Source organism: Pipistrellus kuhlii, unplaced genomic scaffold (assembly GCF_014108245.1).
Source record: "Pipistrellus kuhlii isolate mPipKuh1 unplaced genomic scaffold, mPipKuh1.p scaffold_m20_p_8, whole genome shotgun sequence".
Lineage (NCBI taxonomy): Eukaryota > Metazoa > Chordata > Mammalia > Chiroptera > Vespertilionidae > Pipistrellus > Pipistrellus kuhlii.
The window spans coordinates 20,733,481-20,752,241 of NW_023425584.1; the positions used below are offsets into that span (position 1 = coordinate 20,733,481).

General features: G+C 44.4%; 2 protein-coding genes and 1 non-coding gene across 4 annotated transcripts in view; 1 reads left to right on the top strand and 2 right to left on the bottom strand.

The window, feature by feature from the left end:
• Positions 1–6,843, top strand: part of DPYSL3 (dihydropyrimidinase like 3) — a 107,415-nt gene extending 100,572 nt beyond the window's left edge. For both annotated transcript variants that reach the window (XM_036423557.1, XM_036423558.2), the window contains exons 12-14: positions 823–1,002; positions 2,043–2,205; positions 3,679–6,843. In XM_036423557.1, the coding sequence (XP_036279450.1) occupies positions 823–1,002; positions 2,043–2,205; positions 3,679–3,767 (432 nt within the window). In that variant the 3' untranslated portion in view covers positions 3,768–6,843. The remainder of the gene's footprint in view (positions 1–822; positions 1,003–2,042; positions 2,206–3,678) is intronic.
• Positions 6,844–7,577: 734 nt separating this feature from the next.
• On the bottom strand, positions 7,578–7,681 carry LOC118711916. Its single transcript, XR_004985872.1, has one exon. It is a non-coding gene; the product is annotated as a U6 spliceosomal RNA (small nuclear RNA).
• A 7,016-nt stretch (positions 7,682–14,697) lies between these two features.
• STK32A (serine/threonine kinase 32A) overlaps positions 14,698–18,761 on the bottom strand; it is an 84,297-nt gene continuing 80,233 nt past the window's right edge. The window contains exons 12-13 of the mRNA XM_036423559.2: positions 16,213–16,277; positions 14,698–15,820 (exon numbers count right to left, since the gene is read on the bottom strand). Of these exons, the coding sequence (XP_036279452.1) occupies positions 15,727–15,820; positions 16,213–16,277 (159 nt within the window). The 3' untranslated portion in view covers positions 14,698–15,726. The remainder of the gene's footprint in view (positions 15,821–16,212; positions 16,278–18,761) is intronic.

Here is an 18,761-nt window from a genome sequence, read left to right on the forward strand (position 1 = left end):
AGGGTGTGTGTGTGTGTGTGTGTGTGTGTGTGTGTGTGACCAGCATTGATGACATCATCAGAAGGAGTTTTCAGGTGGAAGGTAATTCCCAGTACCTTGTGGACAGGGGCTTAATACTTGCTAATAAAGTAAAAATAGCTCATAGTTTTTCAGCGCCTGTGTTTCAGGCACTGTGCTTGTCATCCATTCAGTCTCCCCAGCAGTCTTCCATGGGCAGGCACTGTCATTATCTTCATTTTGTAGATAAGGAAATGGAGGTGCTGAGGGATTAAATAATTTAGGCCCCAAGAAAATGAAGCTAGAATTCAAACCCAGACAACCTGGCTCTGAATGGATGCCCTTAACCACTGTGCAGTGATGCCTTGCACTAGTTGAATAAATGAAGGAGGTAGGGAGAAATCCCATTGGTTGGTGGGAATGGCCTTTGTCAAACATTGTGTCCTATCACATTTCATTTCAAGCTAGCAGGGGCCTAAGGGTCATGTGATCCACCTACCTACCCACCAATTCAAGGCCACCCAAGTACAGTTTCCCTGATACTTATCCAGCTTCTCCTTGGACACTGATAGTGACAAAATTTACTTCCTCCATGGGGAACTTAGTAAGGACTGGGTGCTTCTCTTTACTAGGAATTGCAGCTTATATTTGGAGAGCTTCTATCTCCTCTACCACTGAGCCCTTGTGGATGCGTTGTAGGCTTTTCCTGGCTTACCTGGCCAGTCCTAGCCCCCCGAAGGCAGGGTCAAAAGCACATGAGGACCACATTGCCTTTCTCCCCCTCCCATGCCCGTATGCATGGCGGTGCCCCTGCCCTGCCCCCAGGCTGCAGAGTACAACATCTTTGAAGGCATGGAGCTGCGCGGGGCTCCCCTGGTGGTCATCTGCCAGGGCAAGATCATGCTGGAGGACGGCAGCCTGCACGTGACCCAGGGGGCCGGACGCTTCACCCCCTGCAGCCCCTTCTCCGACTACGTGTACAAGCGCATCAAAGCCCGGAGGAAGGTGAGGAGGCCGGGAGCCTGGTGAGGTGGGAGGGGCTGAGTCCTGTCCAGGCACCATGGGGACAGTAACCCTGGATCGGGAGGGGACGCTGCACTCAGACCTCACCAAAGAGATGCACAGTGTCCGTCTCTTCCGGGGACATGCGCTCTGATTTAGTGCACACAGAAAGGGGTCTTCAAACATTTTGGTCAAAGAAAGGTTTTTTCAAATGATTTTCCCCCATTTCATAGTGCTTTTCTTTAAAATAATTTACAATTGTTATAATTCTAAATTATATATATTTAATAATTTAACTCTCTAACGCTTACAACAAGAACCAGGAATCCACCCCTATTCCTGTCCCATTCTGTCCAGGGCTGGTCCATGGGGGCACATGTTTATAATTCTTCTAGCTGGTTCTATGCATCAAATAAAATCTTATATTTCTGATTTAATAGCTAGCTAGACAGACAGACATATATACACATATATCTATCCATCTACCTACCTACCTACCTACTTACACATTACAAGCAGAGCATCCCTGGTGGATCTAGGGGTAAGGCCCATAACTCTGTCTTTTCAGCTCCCCACCCTACCCCCTAGAGTCTCAAGTCACTTTTAGGTAAGTGAGGGCTCCACACGGCAGGGTTAGACCAGCCCTGGGAGCCTGGAGTTTGAACCACTCTTCCCACCTGCTCTGCTATGGCCGAACAGGTGATTCTTCCATTTCATGTTTCCGCCAACCGTTTCCTCTGCTGGGAACACTACCCTCCACACCACACCTCTGTACCCCCAGCCTCCTCCCTCCCTTAACCAGAGTTCATACAAGCTTCTTGGATCCTTAAGATCAAAGGTCACTCTTAGAGAACCTTTCACCTACCTTTTTCATCAGCATTCTATCATACACCCCCCTTAATTTTATACTCCTCCTCTCCTTCAAATAACATTTTTCTCTTGGTTCCCACTGCACACACTTAATGCACTGATATGTTTGTGCCGCCTAGAACAGACCCTTAGCTGTTACAGGAACAGATGGTGACATGCTTTCTCTGCCGCAGATGGCAGACCTGCACGCCGTCCCAAGGGGCATGTATGACGGCCCGGTGTTTGACCTGACCACCACGCCCAAGGGGGGCACCCCCGCAGGCTCCACCCGGGGCTCCCCCACTCGGCCAACCCCGCCCGTGAGGAACCTCCACCAGTCGGGATTTAGCCTGTCAGGTGAGTTGGAAAAGTTGATGGTGATCATTAGTGAGAGAGGGAGGAGAGAAGGGGGGAGGGGACTCATAGCTAACAGTGGTCCTTAGAGCCAACCCAGACCACCTTCTAGGGGACAGGTTGCTGGGCAAGAAGGATGGTTTGTGCTGAATCAATAAATAAGTCCTGCCAAGAAAGCAAGATGAGGCTCAGTCAGGCTCAAGGTCAGACTTAAATGACACCATTTCTGCTCTGAGCTCACACCTGGTGGGGGAGAATGGGTGGTGAATTTATAGTGATTTTCTACGTTAGACTGTGAGAGCAGTGCAATGTGCCCAGGTGAAAAGAGAGCTCAGATCCTTTTTATGCTCAAATTGCAATAGCTTCTTCCGACCCAGGATTTTTATTTCGCCTTTCCTCGTACTAGTAATCAAGCTAGCAGCAGCCGCTGCTGATTGGACTCTTACCTTGGGCAGCCATATCAGAAATCTTACCTGTTCTTTAAGAACTGCCTGATATAAATACGAAATAATGATTCAATTCCTCCACAACCAGTCCTCTTAAATTGCGAAAAAATAAATGTAGGTTAGCATCTCTATGACGAACAATTTAAATGTGAGGGAAGCAGGATAACAAGAAGGGACAGACGCCCTAACCTGTTTGGCTCAGTGGATAGAGCGTCGGCCTGCGGACTCAAGGGTCCCAGATTTGATTCCGGTCAAGGGCATGTACCTTGGTTGTGGGCACATCCCCAGTAGGAGGTGTGCAGGAGGCAGCTGGTCGATGTTTCTAACTTTATATCCCTCTCCCCTCCTCTCTGTAAAAAATCAATAAAGTAATATATATTTTTTTTTTTTAAGAAAGGACAGAGATGTTTAAAGAGAAAACTGAGGGCAGGAGAGGGGGTAAGCAGGGGAGCAGCAGGCTATGGGGAGAAAAGAGTAAGGGGGACATAGATCAGGGAGGAAGACAAAGGAAAGGGCTGAAAGCTCTCAGGTGACATGGCCAGAGGTCACAGCATGCTCTTTGCTGAGATCTTAGCCAGTGTTTCTGCCCCTTCCTGTTGCTCCCTGGCTCCTTCTGAATGGACAGAGAGACTCACTGGTGTTTCCTGTGATAATAGTCCATTTCTGGAAAGATTGTGAGGAGAGTTGAGTAAAACAGAGAAACACTTAAAACGTTGCTTGTCACGTGAATGGAGCAGCTATTTCTCATAACATTCCCATCGTTGCCTTTATTACCATTGTTATGATTCGGGGGGGAGGGAGGGGGTAGGATGAAATCCAGATGTAAACCTGGCTTTCCCCAGCAGAGGGTGGGCTTCAAAAGGGCGAGTATGAAAAGTCTGGAAGACCGCCCAAATGAAAATGGAAGATTCCTGGGTGAAGAGGACAGAAGGCACCTAACAGCTTAGACTCTTAACATTAATCCCATTTCTCTTTTGTCCACGCCCTCCCCCTCCCGATTTCTCTCCCTGGGAATGTGTTGCCCATGCAGGCACCCAAGTGGATGAAGGGATCCGCTCGGCCAGCAAGCGCATCGTGGCGCCCCCTGGAGGCCGTTCCAACATCACTTCCCTGAGTTAAGCAACCCCTCCCCAGAGAGAGGGGCAGAAGCAAGAAGAGATTGATTTGAAGCCAACTTGGTACACCTGATATTTAAGAAGGAGAGCGAATCCAAACCGTTACGACCTAAAGAATCAATAAGCCTCAAGCCTTATGTTTCTCCAATGTTACGCTCGCTTGCCTAGCTTTACGAATATTGCTTTGTTTATGCCTAGCCTTGATTTGGTTGACCCCTCTCCCCCATTTACATGCATGCAATCAGACAGGCCACTAAGGTAAGGGGTCTGCTATCTAGTGTTGAGAGCGTGTGTAGTGCTGCATCTTAAGACAAGGGGACAGACAAAGCTGGATGTCTGGAGACTGAACAGGAGGGACACAGTTATTTGGGGTGAGTGGGTGGTGGGAGCCCGAGCAGAGTAGGGAGCTCCGAGGGCTGGGGGAGGGGGAACATGGGGGGGAGGAGGGTGGGTGGGTGAATATAGGGGTCTTGTGTATTGTGTTAACGAAGTACATTTATTTCCTTGGAGGGTGGCCCCTGAGGGCCCGGGGGCAGTGGGAAAGGCAGGTGGGGTCTTCAGGTTGCAGATTTTGTCACGTCCTCTCTTAGTAGATTTCATGTGTTTGAGCATTTTATTAAAACACCAAAACCCGGCTATGGCTTCCCCTTGGTCGTGCCAGTGCTTGACCGGGCCTCTTTCTCAGAGCTGCTTTCCAATGCTTCTCTTTTCCTGGCCGGGAAGAAGAGGAGGAGAGGAGGGAGGAGAGAACCTTCTCGAGTCTTGCCCTTCTGGCCTCTTTGGTGCTGTTAAGAGGCAGCAGCTGGGAGCACGCACGGGCCCTGGGGCGGGGCGGCCTCGCTTACACAGCTCCTCTCTGTGAACGGGAGTTGGAGGTCACCTTCACGCCGGTCTTTTCAAACTGAGGAGGGCCGCCTGCCCCTGGCGTCTTGTGTGAAGGGCTGGTCCTGCCAGGGGTGAGTGTTTGATTCTCCTGGTCTCCCTGGACCCCGGCACAGCCAAAGGTGAATCGGGTTGCTGCTGTCGTTGACAGTTGATTTTCTTAGGTGTTCCTTAACTCCATCCGAGCTTGTGTGGGAGGCAGGCAGGACTTTGGGAAACTAGCTACGGACACAGAGCGTGGTTCTGGGGCTCAGTCCTAGGCCTTCTGTCTCCCCTGCCATCAGCATAGCCTTGGGGGGAGCTCTTGTTCGGTACCACGTCTCCCAAGTGGGTGGCAGTGGCATGTGGCCCATGAGTAAAGGAAGCTGGCAGGGAGCCCTGGCACCTTCCTTGTCTGCCAGAGCTGAATGTCCTCCCCCATCCCAACTCAACTTCAGAACAAGTTCTCTGAACCAGACGAGATTGTAGGACTAAGGGGCCCCTGGGCAGGGGGGAAAATGTATTTCACCTGCGATCTGACCTCTGTGCTGGGATCCAGCTGGTAGAACTCATAACCCTGTGTGCACGGACCCTTGAAGAGAGGCCTCAAACACCTCCCAGGTGTTGGGGAGAAACCTAACTCCGGTTTTAAGTAGAAGAGAATGCATGGCTGGAGAGGCGGGTGGAAATAAATAGCCAAGGAAGATTCCCCCTAACTAAGCTCATTTCTCTTACAGTTATAAAAAAAAAAAAAAAAAAAAAAAAGAGGATTTCCTCTTAAAAGAAGGAACCTTGCCATCTTTAAGGCTTTTTCATGGTGCCTTTATTTTAAGGAAGTGTAAGTGAAGGGGAAGGTATAGCTCGTGGTTTATAACTCAAAGTTTCAAACTGGGAGGGGCAGTTGTGCAGACTGGCGGCTAGCTTGTTATATCAGAAGCACGTTCTATATACCTCATTGGCTGGGCTGGGACTTAGAATATGTTGCAGTACCAGCCACAGTCACCAGATGGAGGAAAAGACACATACATAACTAGTAGGATCATGCACTTCTGTACCATCAGCTGCTGTTACCAGCCCGAGTCCAGTCATCCTTCCTGACCTCTCTTGGCCATGCAAATCAATACTCCATGGCCCCGTTGGCTGCACTTGGGACTTCTGAATGAAACATTCAACCAGTCCTTTCGTTCTCCATGAGCTTCCCCTGCTGGGGGAGCAGCCCCTTCATGCCTCCATGCTGGGCAACACAATCTTAGAAAAGCCTGCCTTTCTTCATGCCTATTAGTAACTTCCGAAGCATAGAAATTCCTGGGAATTCCAGGAACACTCCACTGTTGGCTTTGATTTCTGGTTCCTTGTTACTTAAGTTAAATTTTATATTCCAATCTGCCCTGTTCCATAAGATACATCAAAGAGCCCCGTACACGCAGGTTTAGGAAGAGATCACCACAGTGAGTCAGGCCCTCTCAGAATTCACTGGGAGGGCTTGCTGGGTCTTCTGTCTTCCTCCCAGGCTTTCTTTTGCGGTGTCCTGTCTTGGCCTGCCCCCCCCGTAAGGATACCCCGCCTGCTCCCCTACCCCCGACCTCCCCAAGTTGTCCCTAAACCCAGATGGCAATCAACTGGGGTTCTGTATGGGAGAGCTACGATCTTGGGTACTTGAAAGGTATTTGAGGAACTGTTAATTCAGTCACCCCAGCAGAGATAACTTCTGTTCCTACATTTTCTGAAATTGGCGGGGTTGTAGCCATCTCGAAAATGGGTTTTCTTCAAAGTCCTGTCATCCTTGGGCCTTTGTCTTTGTAACGACACCCAGAGAGTCACCGTCTGCTCTGAAGGCCTCCATCCTAAGCCTGGCCTTTCACTCACCCTGAGTAACCCTTCCCGACACGGTGATGAGTTACACAAGCACCCCAGGCCTTCTCTCCTGGAAAAGTCTAGCTGGAGCCCCAGCTGTCCTGGCAGCCGGCATCCGTGGTCGGTCCCCTCTTTGGAAAGTGGTGTGCGGGTGTTCAGTTCTGTGTCTGGTGACTGTGGACGGACAGTGACCTCCCTGTGATCTGTGGTAGCTATGAGGCGGCTCTGGAATGTGAAGAGCTGTTTGGTTTGAACCGTGAAGAAAACTGTGTTTTGAGTTTAGCTGAGATTAAGGGGAAAAAAAAAAAAAAGTTCATCAAGTGACTGTTCATGTAAACCTGGTTATTAAAATAACTATAAAATCACAGATGTTGTTCTGTCTTTTCTGTGTGTGACATGACATTGACCCAAATTAAGAAAATCCATAAAACTGAAATGGTAAGGGGGCAGATCTGATGAAAACAGTTATTTAGAGAAAACTTTGGGAGGACCTGTCTTTCAGTTGAGGTTGAGCTTTTATTTGGCTAAAAAGTTTGATGACTATTGTTAAAACTTGGGGGAATTACTAAGTTTTATATATATAAAATTACTAAGTTTTATATATATAAAATCAAATTTGGTATTAGTGTAAATGCCTTTTTTTATTTGTTCTTTGTTGTGTCATTCCCTTAAAACATTGCTTTGTAAAGGCCTGCAATTAGAGAAAATGCAAACTAAGCATGTTGAAAGTATATTCTTTAGCAAGCTGGTCCCAAGGAATCTCATGAGTGTTAGAAAATATTAACTACGTCCACTCCTTTGAGAGACTTATGTGTATGTCATCAAATTCAAAGTTCTTAGAAATCCTGTCTTTCAAAATCTGTCCAATTCAAGGCTCTCAAACTATTTTTTATCTACTTAACATCTAACATTCCTTTTGGGGAAACACTTCTGGACCTAATTACAATTTACATAGAACATTTTTCATTGCAAATGTTAGGCTAGTATATGCAAGAATTTTTTTTTTTTTTTTTTTTGAAAAGTTTATAACTGAAAACATCAGGGGTAGATTTGGGTCGACTTAAGCAAAGCTGGATCTAAAATGTTTCTTTTCTTTTAAAAACATATGGACTGCTTCACTGATTTGCATGTCATTCTTACAGGAGGGCCATACTAATCTCTGTGTGGTTCCAATTTTAGTCTATGTGCTGCCCAGACGAGCACAAGTATTTTGTTTGTTTGTTTTGTTTTTGACTCTTTGTCCTGCTTGCCTTCTTAGGAAAGCAAATGGGAGCAAACCTGGCCATCAGCATTTCTAGGTTTTCATTTTATCTGGCTAGTAATTTCAGGGGAAGGACAGAGATTCCCTGGATAGCTCCAGCCAAAGAGACTGACTGTAATTGTTTTTTCACCAGAAAACTAGTCACTGTGGCCAGGAGACAGGCACTGATGGGTCACACCTGGTCACATGGCCAATCCTAAGCCACCTGAACCATGTGGACTCTTACTCCAGGAATATTAATTTGTAATATCAGGAGATGAGAGGAAGGCTACTGGGCAGGCAAAAGAGCAGATGGTCCATCACTAGTCTAAAGCCTGCAGGGCATGGATGCTGTGCTCAGCAAAGTATTGTGACTAGGATGGGACTGGAGGAGCAGTGGGAGTGTGGGGGAGGAAGGGGAGGAGATCTGGGTGCTAATTTCTGATGAATTGCCTTTATGTGTGAGGAGCCCCTCTTGGTTTGGTAGACTGATGCTGCCAGTACAGGAACACAGAAGCTCAGAAACCATACTAAAAGTTACTCTTTACACATAAAGAGTTATTTCAGCTTGAGGTTCAAGGTCTGGTGATTAATAAGCTTTGACTCAGCCTTTGCCAGTTGGAGCATTATTCCATGCACAGAAAGGTAACCGGTTCAATTCCAGTCAGGGCACATACCTAGGTTGTGGGTTTGATCCCCAGTGGGAGCATGTATGGGGTGCAACTGATCAACATTTCTCTCATCTCTCTCCTCTTATCTCCCCCTCTCTCTCTCCCTCCTTACCCCTTCCTCCTTTTCTCTAAAATATTTAAAACAAACCTTTGAGAATTAAAAGAAATAATAATAAGCTTTAGGCCATAGTCCCATTTTCTGGTTCAAACTCAGGATTGGGGATACATTGCTTCCTGCTCCTGACCAGGCAGCAACTGACTAGCGTGGGTTTAAGGGCACAGTCAGTGCTCACAGTGAACTCAAGTTACAAGGATCCAAAGAGATGGAGCAGTTTTGTTTTGTTTTTAGTTTTTTTAATGTCCTTGTAATTCTCACATTGACTAACTTGCACAGGCCTGTGGGCTGGAGGTATCCTAGGCGGAGTCACATTGACCAGGTGGGGAATGAGAACACTGAATAGGACTAACAGTATCCCTCTGATTTCAAAGAACTTTCTGGAATCAGCTCTGGGACCCTCAAGCCAACACAAAGGGAATACTAATCATGAACAGGAAGTGGGGGATGAAAGGGCCAAAGCAACCTGAAAAATGATGTCACTCAAGGCTGGCACCCTTCCGAATGAAACAGGCCTAGATCCTGCCCCGCACTCCAATGGCAACTGAGAACATGATAGACCATTGAATGTGACCTGGGCAGCAGGGCACCTAGCATGCTGGATTTCAGAGCCCACATGGTTTATAGGAGCCTCTCTTACAAGACAATCCCAGGGAATCAGCTGGCCTGGCTGCCAAGATCTGGGTCTGGGAGGCAGTGACTGTCCCTCTATTTTTTCTTAAGGCAGAAGTAGCTGCTAGCTGCAGGAGTTCAGAGCTGCTAATCCCTTTCCATCCTAGGGTATGGGTCTTAAAATACCCACCTGCTGCTTTGGCAGATGGAATGGAGCAGGAAAATGATGTTGAAGGGAAAAAAAGCAGTGTGCTGGCAAAAAGGTGCACAGGCTATTATTCATGGACAAGAGGCCTGGTACACAAATTCATGCACCAGTGGTGTCCCTCAGCCTGGCCTGTGAGATCAGGCTGAAATTGGCTTTCCAACATCCTCCAAGGGGTCCTGGATTGTGAGAGGGCACAGGCCAGGCCAAGGGACACCACCGGTGCATGACCAGGGCTGGGAGGGACTGTGGGAGGGCTCCAGGGCCTGTCTGACCCGTATGGCTCAGTCCTGATCATCTGGACCCCAGCAGCAAGCTAACCTACCAGTTGGAGCATCTGCCCCCTGGTGGTCAGTGCACATCATACTAAGTGGTTCAGAGGCATTGGCATATCATTAGCATATTACACTTAGGTTAACGATTGACCAGACACTTGGCATATTAGGCTTTTATTATATAGGTTTATGGTCCTAGTGAAAGGCAATATCTGGAATTCTGGCTTGTGTTTCCGAAGGTGTGAATGCTAAAGGGGCCAGGTTTTTAGGTTTTACACATGGGGGATTAAATTGTGTTGCATCTGATAGTTTATAAAATATCATCTCCATCACCAGTTTGCTTGGGAAAGGACTTTCCTCATAGCAGGAAATGGAAGTAAGAACAGTTGATGTTGGGCACCACAACCCTTCCTCTAGAGCAGTGGTTGGCAAACTGCGGCTCGAGAACCACCTTCGGCTGTTTGGCCCCTTGAGTGTGGCTCTTCCACAAAATACCACGGCTTGGGCAAGTCTATTTTGAAGAAGTGGAGTTAGAAGAAGTTTAAGTTTAAAAAATTTGGCTCTCAAAAGAAATTTCAATTTTTGTACTGTTGATATTTGGCTCTGTTGACTAATGAGTTTCTCTAGACACTGGTCTAGAGAAAACCATCATCTCACACACACACACACACACACACACACACACACACACACACACACCTGACAAAGAAGGGTCAGTGGCTGAAGACATTTTAATCACGCAGGCACATTTACATTATAGATGCTACAGCTGAACAGAACCAGGTGTTACCCATCCAAGGACTGCCTGTTTACAACAACACAGACAACTGAAGTTCGGAGATTTCACAGCAATATTTACTATCAGATGCAGACACGCAGAGCTTGTCAGAAGCAGTAATCACGGGCAGATGGAGTGGGAAACAGGATTTTGTGTAGACACCATGCAAGGATTACTGGGTGCTGAAACAAACCCGCTGTGCTTCTCACGCCTTTTCATTCAGCTTTGGAAGAATTGAAGCTTTAGCGTTACTGCGTCAGCCCAAATCAGCAACACTTGCCTTGCCAGCTGTAGTTTCATTCTTTCTGGATAGTTATTTATCGATCCATTCAAACTAGACAACCTATGATGATCTAATGTCTAGTCACTTCTGGTTAAAATTTTCCTATCAGAAGAAGTCTAACCACTAATTAATTATCCAAATTAATTTAATCATGCTCTGCTGTTCGACATCTCTTCCTTTCCTGGCATTGATCTCAGCCCAAACTAGTGCTGCCTGTCCAGGTGTGTTAGCCATTAATAGTATTCACTGCCAGTTAGGGCTGCAGGCTGGGTCACAAAGCTCCAATGCCTCCTTTATCCACTAGAGGTCACTGTGATGCACAGGAATAGTGGCCAGCTGCAGCAACTAGTGTTATAAGCAGGAGGTTCTGTTCTTCAAAACCTGCTCAGACTCTATGCTCCACTCAGATAAGGGAGGAAGCTGTTAGGAGGAAATGATTCCAGGAATATGAGACAGAAAAATGCAACAGTCAGTGTTTTCTAAAATTCTTAGCCATGAGCCCTGGTTGTCACACATCCAAATGAGACTAGTTCCACAACGTAGGATAAAAACTTTTAGTTTTTAATGTCAAAAAGCAGGTCTGATTTTAATACTAACAATCATGGTAAGGACTTAGGCATCCTTTAATTTTTGGAAAACTGGCTTGTCCTAATATATAACAATGGAAGGTATTTATAATTAGTCTTTATCTACACTGATGATGCAAAGCTCTTACTTTTCTAGCTGGGAACACATTGCAGGGCTGTAACCTGGTAAGATTGGAAATCCATGCCACCTCTCTGAGGCAGTGTTCTCTGCTCAGCGGGCCCTTGGTTCCTGAACTCCCATCAAGGTGCTTCAGCCACAGGCATAGAGAGTGGATTGGGTTCCCATCCCATTTTCCATTGTGCAGATGTGAAATGGTACCAATGATGAGCTCTCATCCCAGTGGAGACCCTACCAATCCCTTTGCCCCTTACTAAGTGTTTCCCAACGCCTTCCCTCTGGGTTGATGCATACAGGGTCATAGCAAGAGGAGGAAGCAGTGACTAGGGAATCTCAGTAAGGCCAAGCACATCAGGGCTTGAATCCAGACAAATGAAAAGATGGGAGTTGGTAAATGTGCAGGTGGCCCCTGGCCCCCTGAAGCAGAATCTAGTCATCTTGTCAACCCATCCCTCTCCTTGTGAAACTGAGTCAGGGCAAGCACTTAGAATTCATAGTGTTCAGAGGAAAACAAAATAGCATAGACAGAGTGTAGAGAATTTAGGGAAAATGAATCCAACACACAGAACAAAGGACCTGGTTTTAATGCTTAACAAAAGGATGGTTGCTGTGAAAGTAGGTAGGTACTATTTCACAGCTCTGCCAGAAATGGTGGGCCTATCAGCTTATGAGGAGTCTACTGTAACCACTGAGTTAAAATGCAGCACTGGCTTCTACCCATGCCGAGATGCCCTAAACCCCTCCTGGAAAAGTCTGGTGTAGCATGTGGCCGCAGCTGGGACTTCTGCCTATGTCCACATGTCTGGTTTCTCAAATGATCTTCCCGCAGCTTCACACCACCTTGGTGATGCCCACACTCTCCATAAAGAAGGACAAGGGTGGCTGAGAGGTTAAAACAGTCCCCCATCAAGACTCTTCACTTCTTTACTCCCTAGGCAGTGGCATCTATAGGTGGCCATAAATAGTTCCTCTGCAAAGATATTCAGGGGAGTGGTGATACATTACATGCACAGCTCATGTAGGTGAATTAACTTGGTGATTTAGAAATTCATAAAATATAAAGGAAAACAGTGAGACATCAATCATACTTTAAGTAATTAGGTGATCCTACTTGCCATTCTTGAGTGAGCCCAAAGCATTCCCTTAGTTCCATGACCCCTAACCTCACAGACATGTATGCATCCATGATTCTTAGTGTAATTCTACTCTATAAATGCATGTGTCATTTGTTTAATGTTTTGATTCATCTGATATCAGCCAAAAATAAAGGTAAACAGCAAAATCAAAATGAACCAAAAACGGGACTTGTTTCATTGTTGACGGGCAGCTCACTGTCTTGGCTTCACAAAGACAAGATACCGAGAGAATCCAAGATGGTTGCACAGGTAAACACCTAGCCACAGCCGCACACAACAATTTCAATAAAACACACTAAAATATAAAATGGACATTACCCAGAACTACAGGAAAGTCGACTGACTGGAAATTCTACAACGAGAAGCAAGGAGAAAACGAGAAGGAAGAGCGGAGGAGCTGTAAAAGCCTAAGGTACGGAGACACACGGCACACGCGGAGAGGATGAGCCGAAGAGAAGGGGCGGCCGATTGCCTGGCTGGTGTTCCCTAGCAGGAAGGAGATAAAAGTTTCAACTGTTATCTCCAGTTCCGACTGCTCTGAACCCTAGTTCTAGGCCAGACCCTGGGGACCCAGGCTCATCCATAGGGAGCTGGGCTGTAAGGCAGAACCCCAGGGGAGCGGCGAAAGGAGGTCCCAGAGGCGCACACATTGCACGCAAAGAAGGGACAGTTGGCTGTGCTGCGGGATTGCCCAGGCAGGAAGGAGACTGGGGCTCCAGACTGCTCTGAACGCCACCTCCAATCCCACTTCCAACTGAACTGAACCCCAGTTCCGGGCTCATTGGGGGAAAGCATAGACTGTTTGGTAGCAGGCGAAATCAAGGGCATCTTTCTCTCAGAGGTGCTTGCAAGGAGTACTGAAGGACCCTGGGGATTACTGAGACTCAGGAGCCTCATAGGGTGGGGCTGACTGAAGCCAGGGCTGTAGGCGCCACCCTGAAACCTGGCCCCATCAGGGAAGCTTCGAAAATGCGACAACAAAATAGATCACGAACGAAAGAAATGGAGGACAAAAAGCGACTGGATATAGAGTTCAAATCTACACTTATAAGGTTTTTCAAGAATTTCCTAGAAAAGGTGGATAAGACCTATGAGGATATGAAAAGGGATCAACTAGAATTAATAAGGAATCAATGAGAAATGATAAGGGATCAACAAGAAATAAAGAATACATTGTCTGAAATAAAAAATATTATACAGAGTCCTAAAAACAGAATGGAAGATCGCAAGAATCAAGTCAAAGATTTGGAACATAAAGAGCCAGAAGACACTCCTCCGCAGAAGCAAGAAGGCAAGAGAATCCAGAAAATTGAAGATAATGTAAGAAACCTCTGGGACAACTTCAAGCAAACCATCAGAATTATGGGGGTCCCAGAAGATGAGAGAGAGCAAGATATCGAAAACATACTGAAAGAAATAGTGACAGAAAACTTCCCCCACCTGGTGAAAGAATTAGACTTACAAGTCCAGGAAGTGCACAGAACTCCAAACAAAAGGAATCCAAAGAGGACCACACCAAGACACATCATAATTAAAATTCCAAGAGCAAAAGACAAAGAGAGAATATTAAAAGCAGCAAGAGCAAAGCAGGTAGTTACCTATAAATGAGCACCTATATGATTGTCAGCTGATTTCTCAACAGAAACCAACCAGGCCAGACAGGAATGGCAAGAAATATTCAAGGTGATGAATAATAAGAACCTACAGTCAAAGATAATCTACCCAGCAAAGCTATCACTCAGAATCAAAGGCCAGATAAAGAGCTTCACTAATAAAAAAAAGCTAAAGGAGTTCATCACCACCAAACCAGAATTATATGAATTGCTGAAGGGGGTTCTTTCAGAAGAGAAAGTAAATAAAGATAAAAATGATGAACAACAAATATGTAACTATCAACAAGTGAATCTAAAAACCAAGGAAATTAAAAAAAAAATCTGATGAACAATATTAACAGGTGAATATAATAGAATCAGAGGTATGGAAGGGGAGTAAACTGACGATTCTTGGGGAAAAGGGGAGAGAGGGATGTGGGAAGAGACTGAACATAAACTGTGCACCTATGGATGAGGACAATGGGGGGTGGGGAAAGGGCAGAGGGTGGGATGGGAACCTGGTGGAGGAGAGCAATGGAGGGGGGGCGGAAGGAACATTTGTAATAATATGAACAATAAAAATTTATTAAAAAAAAAAAAAAAAGACAAGATACCCACTGTACATTATGGGTAATCTCAGGGAACTTTCAATGGTAAATTTTACTGTTCAAATTCACAGCACATTCTCACTGAGACTAACTCCCAAGTAAGACACCGCACTGTACTGCAAGGTGGACATGCTATTCATGTGACAAGTCTTCCCTGATCCCCTCCAGAAGTAGGTCTATGATTATCTTAAGAGGATCATGACCTCTCAAAGATTGTTATTAATGGAAGAAGGCAAGTGGTGTGCTCATAAATATCTAACAATGGCTTGCTGTGTGTGTGTGTGTGTGTGTGTGTGTGTGTGTGTGTGTGTGTGTTGTGGGGAGATGCCGTGATTTAGCCAATTGTAGCATTGGCCAATTTCCATGGTTTAAATGCCTCATCATCACCAATTTCAACTTCCCAACTTCAGGGTGTTGGGACAGATGTGCATAGCAGGCTCTTGCTAGCTGGGATAAGCTGATGTGGTGTGTCACTTTGGCATAGCACTGGAAGGCCCAGGTAAGTCTGTTTCAGTTTAATTCAGTCCAATTCATTCCTTCCTGGTTGGATTCCTTATTCCTATTCAATCAGACTGGGGGATTGTGACCTCTTAACTTTCCTACCCCCCAAAACACTTCAATCACCCACCTATGTCCATTTATCCATCTGTCACAGTGTAACTAAAGAAGTGGAAAAATAAATTTACATCCAAATAGTCCTTTAGAAATAAAAATAAAGGCTGTTTAGGACAACAGTGGTTGCAATAAAAAGGCAGAGGATAGCTCATCCAGTAGAGCCCTCTCATTAAGAATAAACCGAAGCAGAGAAAGTGGTTAAGTGTCTTGCTCATGGTCACATGGTTTGTTAGTGGTGTAACCAGTTCCCAGGAGTCCAGGGAGCTCCTCATTGTTTCATGCTGCCTCCCTCAAAGGTAGGCATTCACGTTTTCTAAGGTGTGTGCGGTGTGCAGTTGGCCCATCCTGCTGTGGAAGTCAGAACTTGCTGGCCTGAGTAGCAGGAAATGTCCCAAGAAGAAGATGTTGATGGCTCACAGGTTGTTATTCTGACCATTTTCTTCTTGTGGGACTTTGGTCTGTTCAAAGGCTAGATTTGCTTGTCTTTTACTAAAGTCCCTTTTTACTCTTAAAAAAGGGAAAAAAAAAAAGAGGCGGTTAGTCCCTGAAAATAAAGAGAGGTAAGCCTTTGAAATGATAGCATTAAGCCCAACAATTTATAAAGAGATTGGGGAAACTTTAAAAACATCATAGATTTGAAATGTTTAAGTCCCAATTTTTTCTCTGCCTTTCCCATCAACAGAAACTTGAAGCTCATTTACCCACTACAATATTTGCAATTTCTTACAAAAAATAAAAAGGTTCCTGAAATTCCCAAGTGTTCTATTATGGATAGGCATCATTTTTATAATTAGAAAGAATAAAAAATGTTAAAAATATATTAAGGCTTTGCAAGTAAAGTCTGGTTTGAAACACTCTCATTTGCTGGGCTTCTGTTTTTGCAGGAGCTACTGACTTACTTTTCTCTGTTGAAAATGATGAATTCCTTTTGCACAGAATCAAGGTGCTCTTGAAGAAGGCACATCTTCCAGGTGAATGTTGAAAAAAAAGAGTAGAGATATAGTTAGTAGATCAATGAGGGTCCTCAAACAGCCAACATCTATTGAGTGTCTGTTCACTGAATGGCCCAATCAAAGAATGCATCTTTAAAACAAATGCTATCTCTAAGTTTGTAGAAGGAGTGAGACCCCAACCAGAACAATAGGGCAGCAAATAGGGAAGAAAGAGCAAGAGGATACAATACATCAACACACTGCTCCCCACAATGAGCCAGCAGGAAAGACTTGGGTTATGATTCATGACCTTGATGTCTTTCAGCCAAGCAGCCCAAGAAGAAACCATGGCTACAAGGAGGGTGAGGACAAGGGTTTATTGAACTAGTTACTGGCCCTCATGTGAAAGGTTTGGAGGTTCTACTTGAATTTAATGAACAGCCTAGAAACATCGCCTCACTCTGAATTCCTATAGAATGTTCCCCTCAATGACTGTGCTGGGGTTCATGATCTAGACCTCAGGGGCAGCAAACAGAGCTGTCCTATTTGTGACTTCTCACAGACATGCAAACCATTTGCTTTGCTGTTTCATTGTCTAGCTTTCAACAGGAACCAATGGTTTGGCCATCATCATGAGAAAACTGAACCTCAAAAAAATAATACTCATGGGGCCCAGGATAGTGTCAGCCCAAGATCCAATATTTAAAAGTCTGCAACAAAGTACTTCCAAATTGCTTCTGATGAAAAATATTATCCTCTAAGAAAAAAATGCCATTCATTCCTTTTTAAAAAAATCTAGGAATTAGAAAAAGCTGTATCTTCAAGTACAATTTTAACAATAAAATATTATAAATATATAAACAAAATATTACATAATATTTAAAAGTATATTTACATAATATTGTTTACCTATTTATATATGTATATGTTTATATATTTATATACATATGTATGTACTTACACATTAAGTACATATATAAAATATTTTATATATATAAAAACATTTATATAAACATATACAAATACAAAAAGTTATATAAAATGTAATATGATAAAAGGCATTTACAAAAAACTCACAGCAAACATAGTGCTCAATGGTAAGAGTTAAAATCTTTCTCCCTGAGGTGGGGAAAGACTAAGATGCTCACTTTCACCACTGCTATTCAACATTGTGATTAGGCAAGAAAAAAAATAAAGGCATCCAAACTGGAAAGGAAAAGTATCTCTATCTGCAGATGACACGGATAGATAGATAGATAGATAGATAGATAGATAGAAAGATAGAAATATATGTCCCAAAGAACTCACAGGAAACTATTAAAGCTAATAAATGAGTCCAGCAAAGTTGCTCTGTACAAAATTAACATAGAAAAATCAGTTGTTTCTATACACTAGTAATTAATGATACAAAAAGGAAATTTAGAAAACAATTCTATTTCCAGAGTATTAAAAAAAAAAAAAAAAGGCCTAGGAAAAGTTTAAACAAGAAGGTGAAAGAGTTGAACTCTGAAGAGTAAAAAACATTGCTGAAATTGAAGAAAAAAGCAATGGGGCTTGGAGGAGTAACAATTTCTGAAATAGTGATGGTGGCTGTACAACATTATAAATGTACTTAATGCCACTAATTGCACACTTAAAAATGGCAAATTTATGTTATACATATCTTACCAATATAAACCCGTTAAAACAAAAGAAGATGAAAAGTGTGGAAACTTCTCTGATTAGTAATGTAATGTTCTGTTTTCATTGTGGGCAGAGCCACTTCTTGTAAGTGATTCTAAGGTTGACATGAAACTAGGGGGGGAGGAGAAACTGCTTTTTTTCTTTTGTTTGATATTAGAAAGGGTTGGGGTCTGTGCTGTGGGAAAGTGCTCATAGAATGTTTATTTCTTCTCCACCATTATAACGCATATAGCCACATGTGTAAAATCCTACTGAGTCCCTATAAGTTGTTGTATTGAGATATGAGCTCTAACTCTGACAGAATAATATGGTTAAAAAATCAACTCAGCCTAAAAATCCCAAAATAGTACTTGACCATATAAGAATTCCTTCATGTCTGCTCTCTATTCTGGTAGCATGAACTTTTGCTTAGAGTAGGGGTGTCGAACTCAATCAGAGAAGGGGCCAAAATCTAAAATCCAGCCTAAATCGTGGGCCGAATGGTTTACTGAACAGTCATAAACTGTCATTGTGATGGAAACGCAGCGGAGTGCAGTGATGACAGCGCGGTGCAGGCCACATTGCAAGGCCTGGCGGGATGGATTTGGCCCGCGAGCCTTGTGTTTGACACATGTGGCTTAGAGCAAAGAGCAGACACCACCTCTAGGGCTGGCTGCTCCCAGCCGGAGTGAGGCCCCAAACAGCCATGTGTACACAGACCTATTAGTACCTCAGAGATATTGTGGGTTCCATTTCAGAGCACTACAATGAAGTGAGTATTGCAATAAAGCAATTCATATTTTTATATATATATATATATATATATATATTTTATATATTTTTTTGCTGGTGGA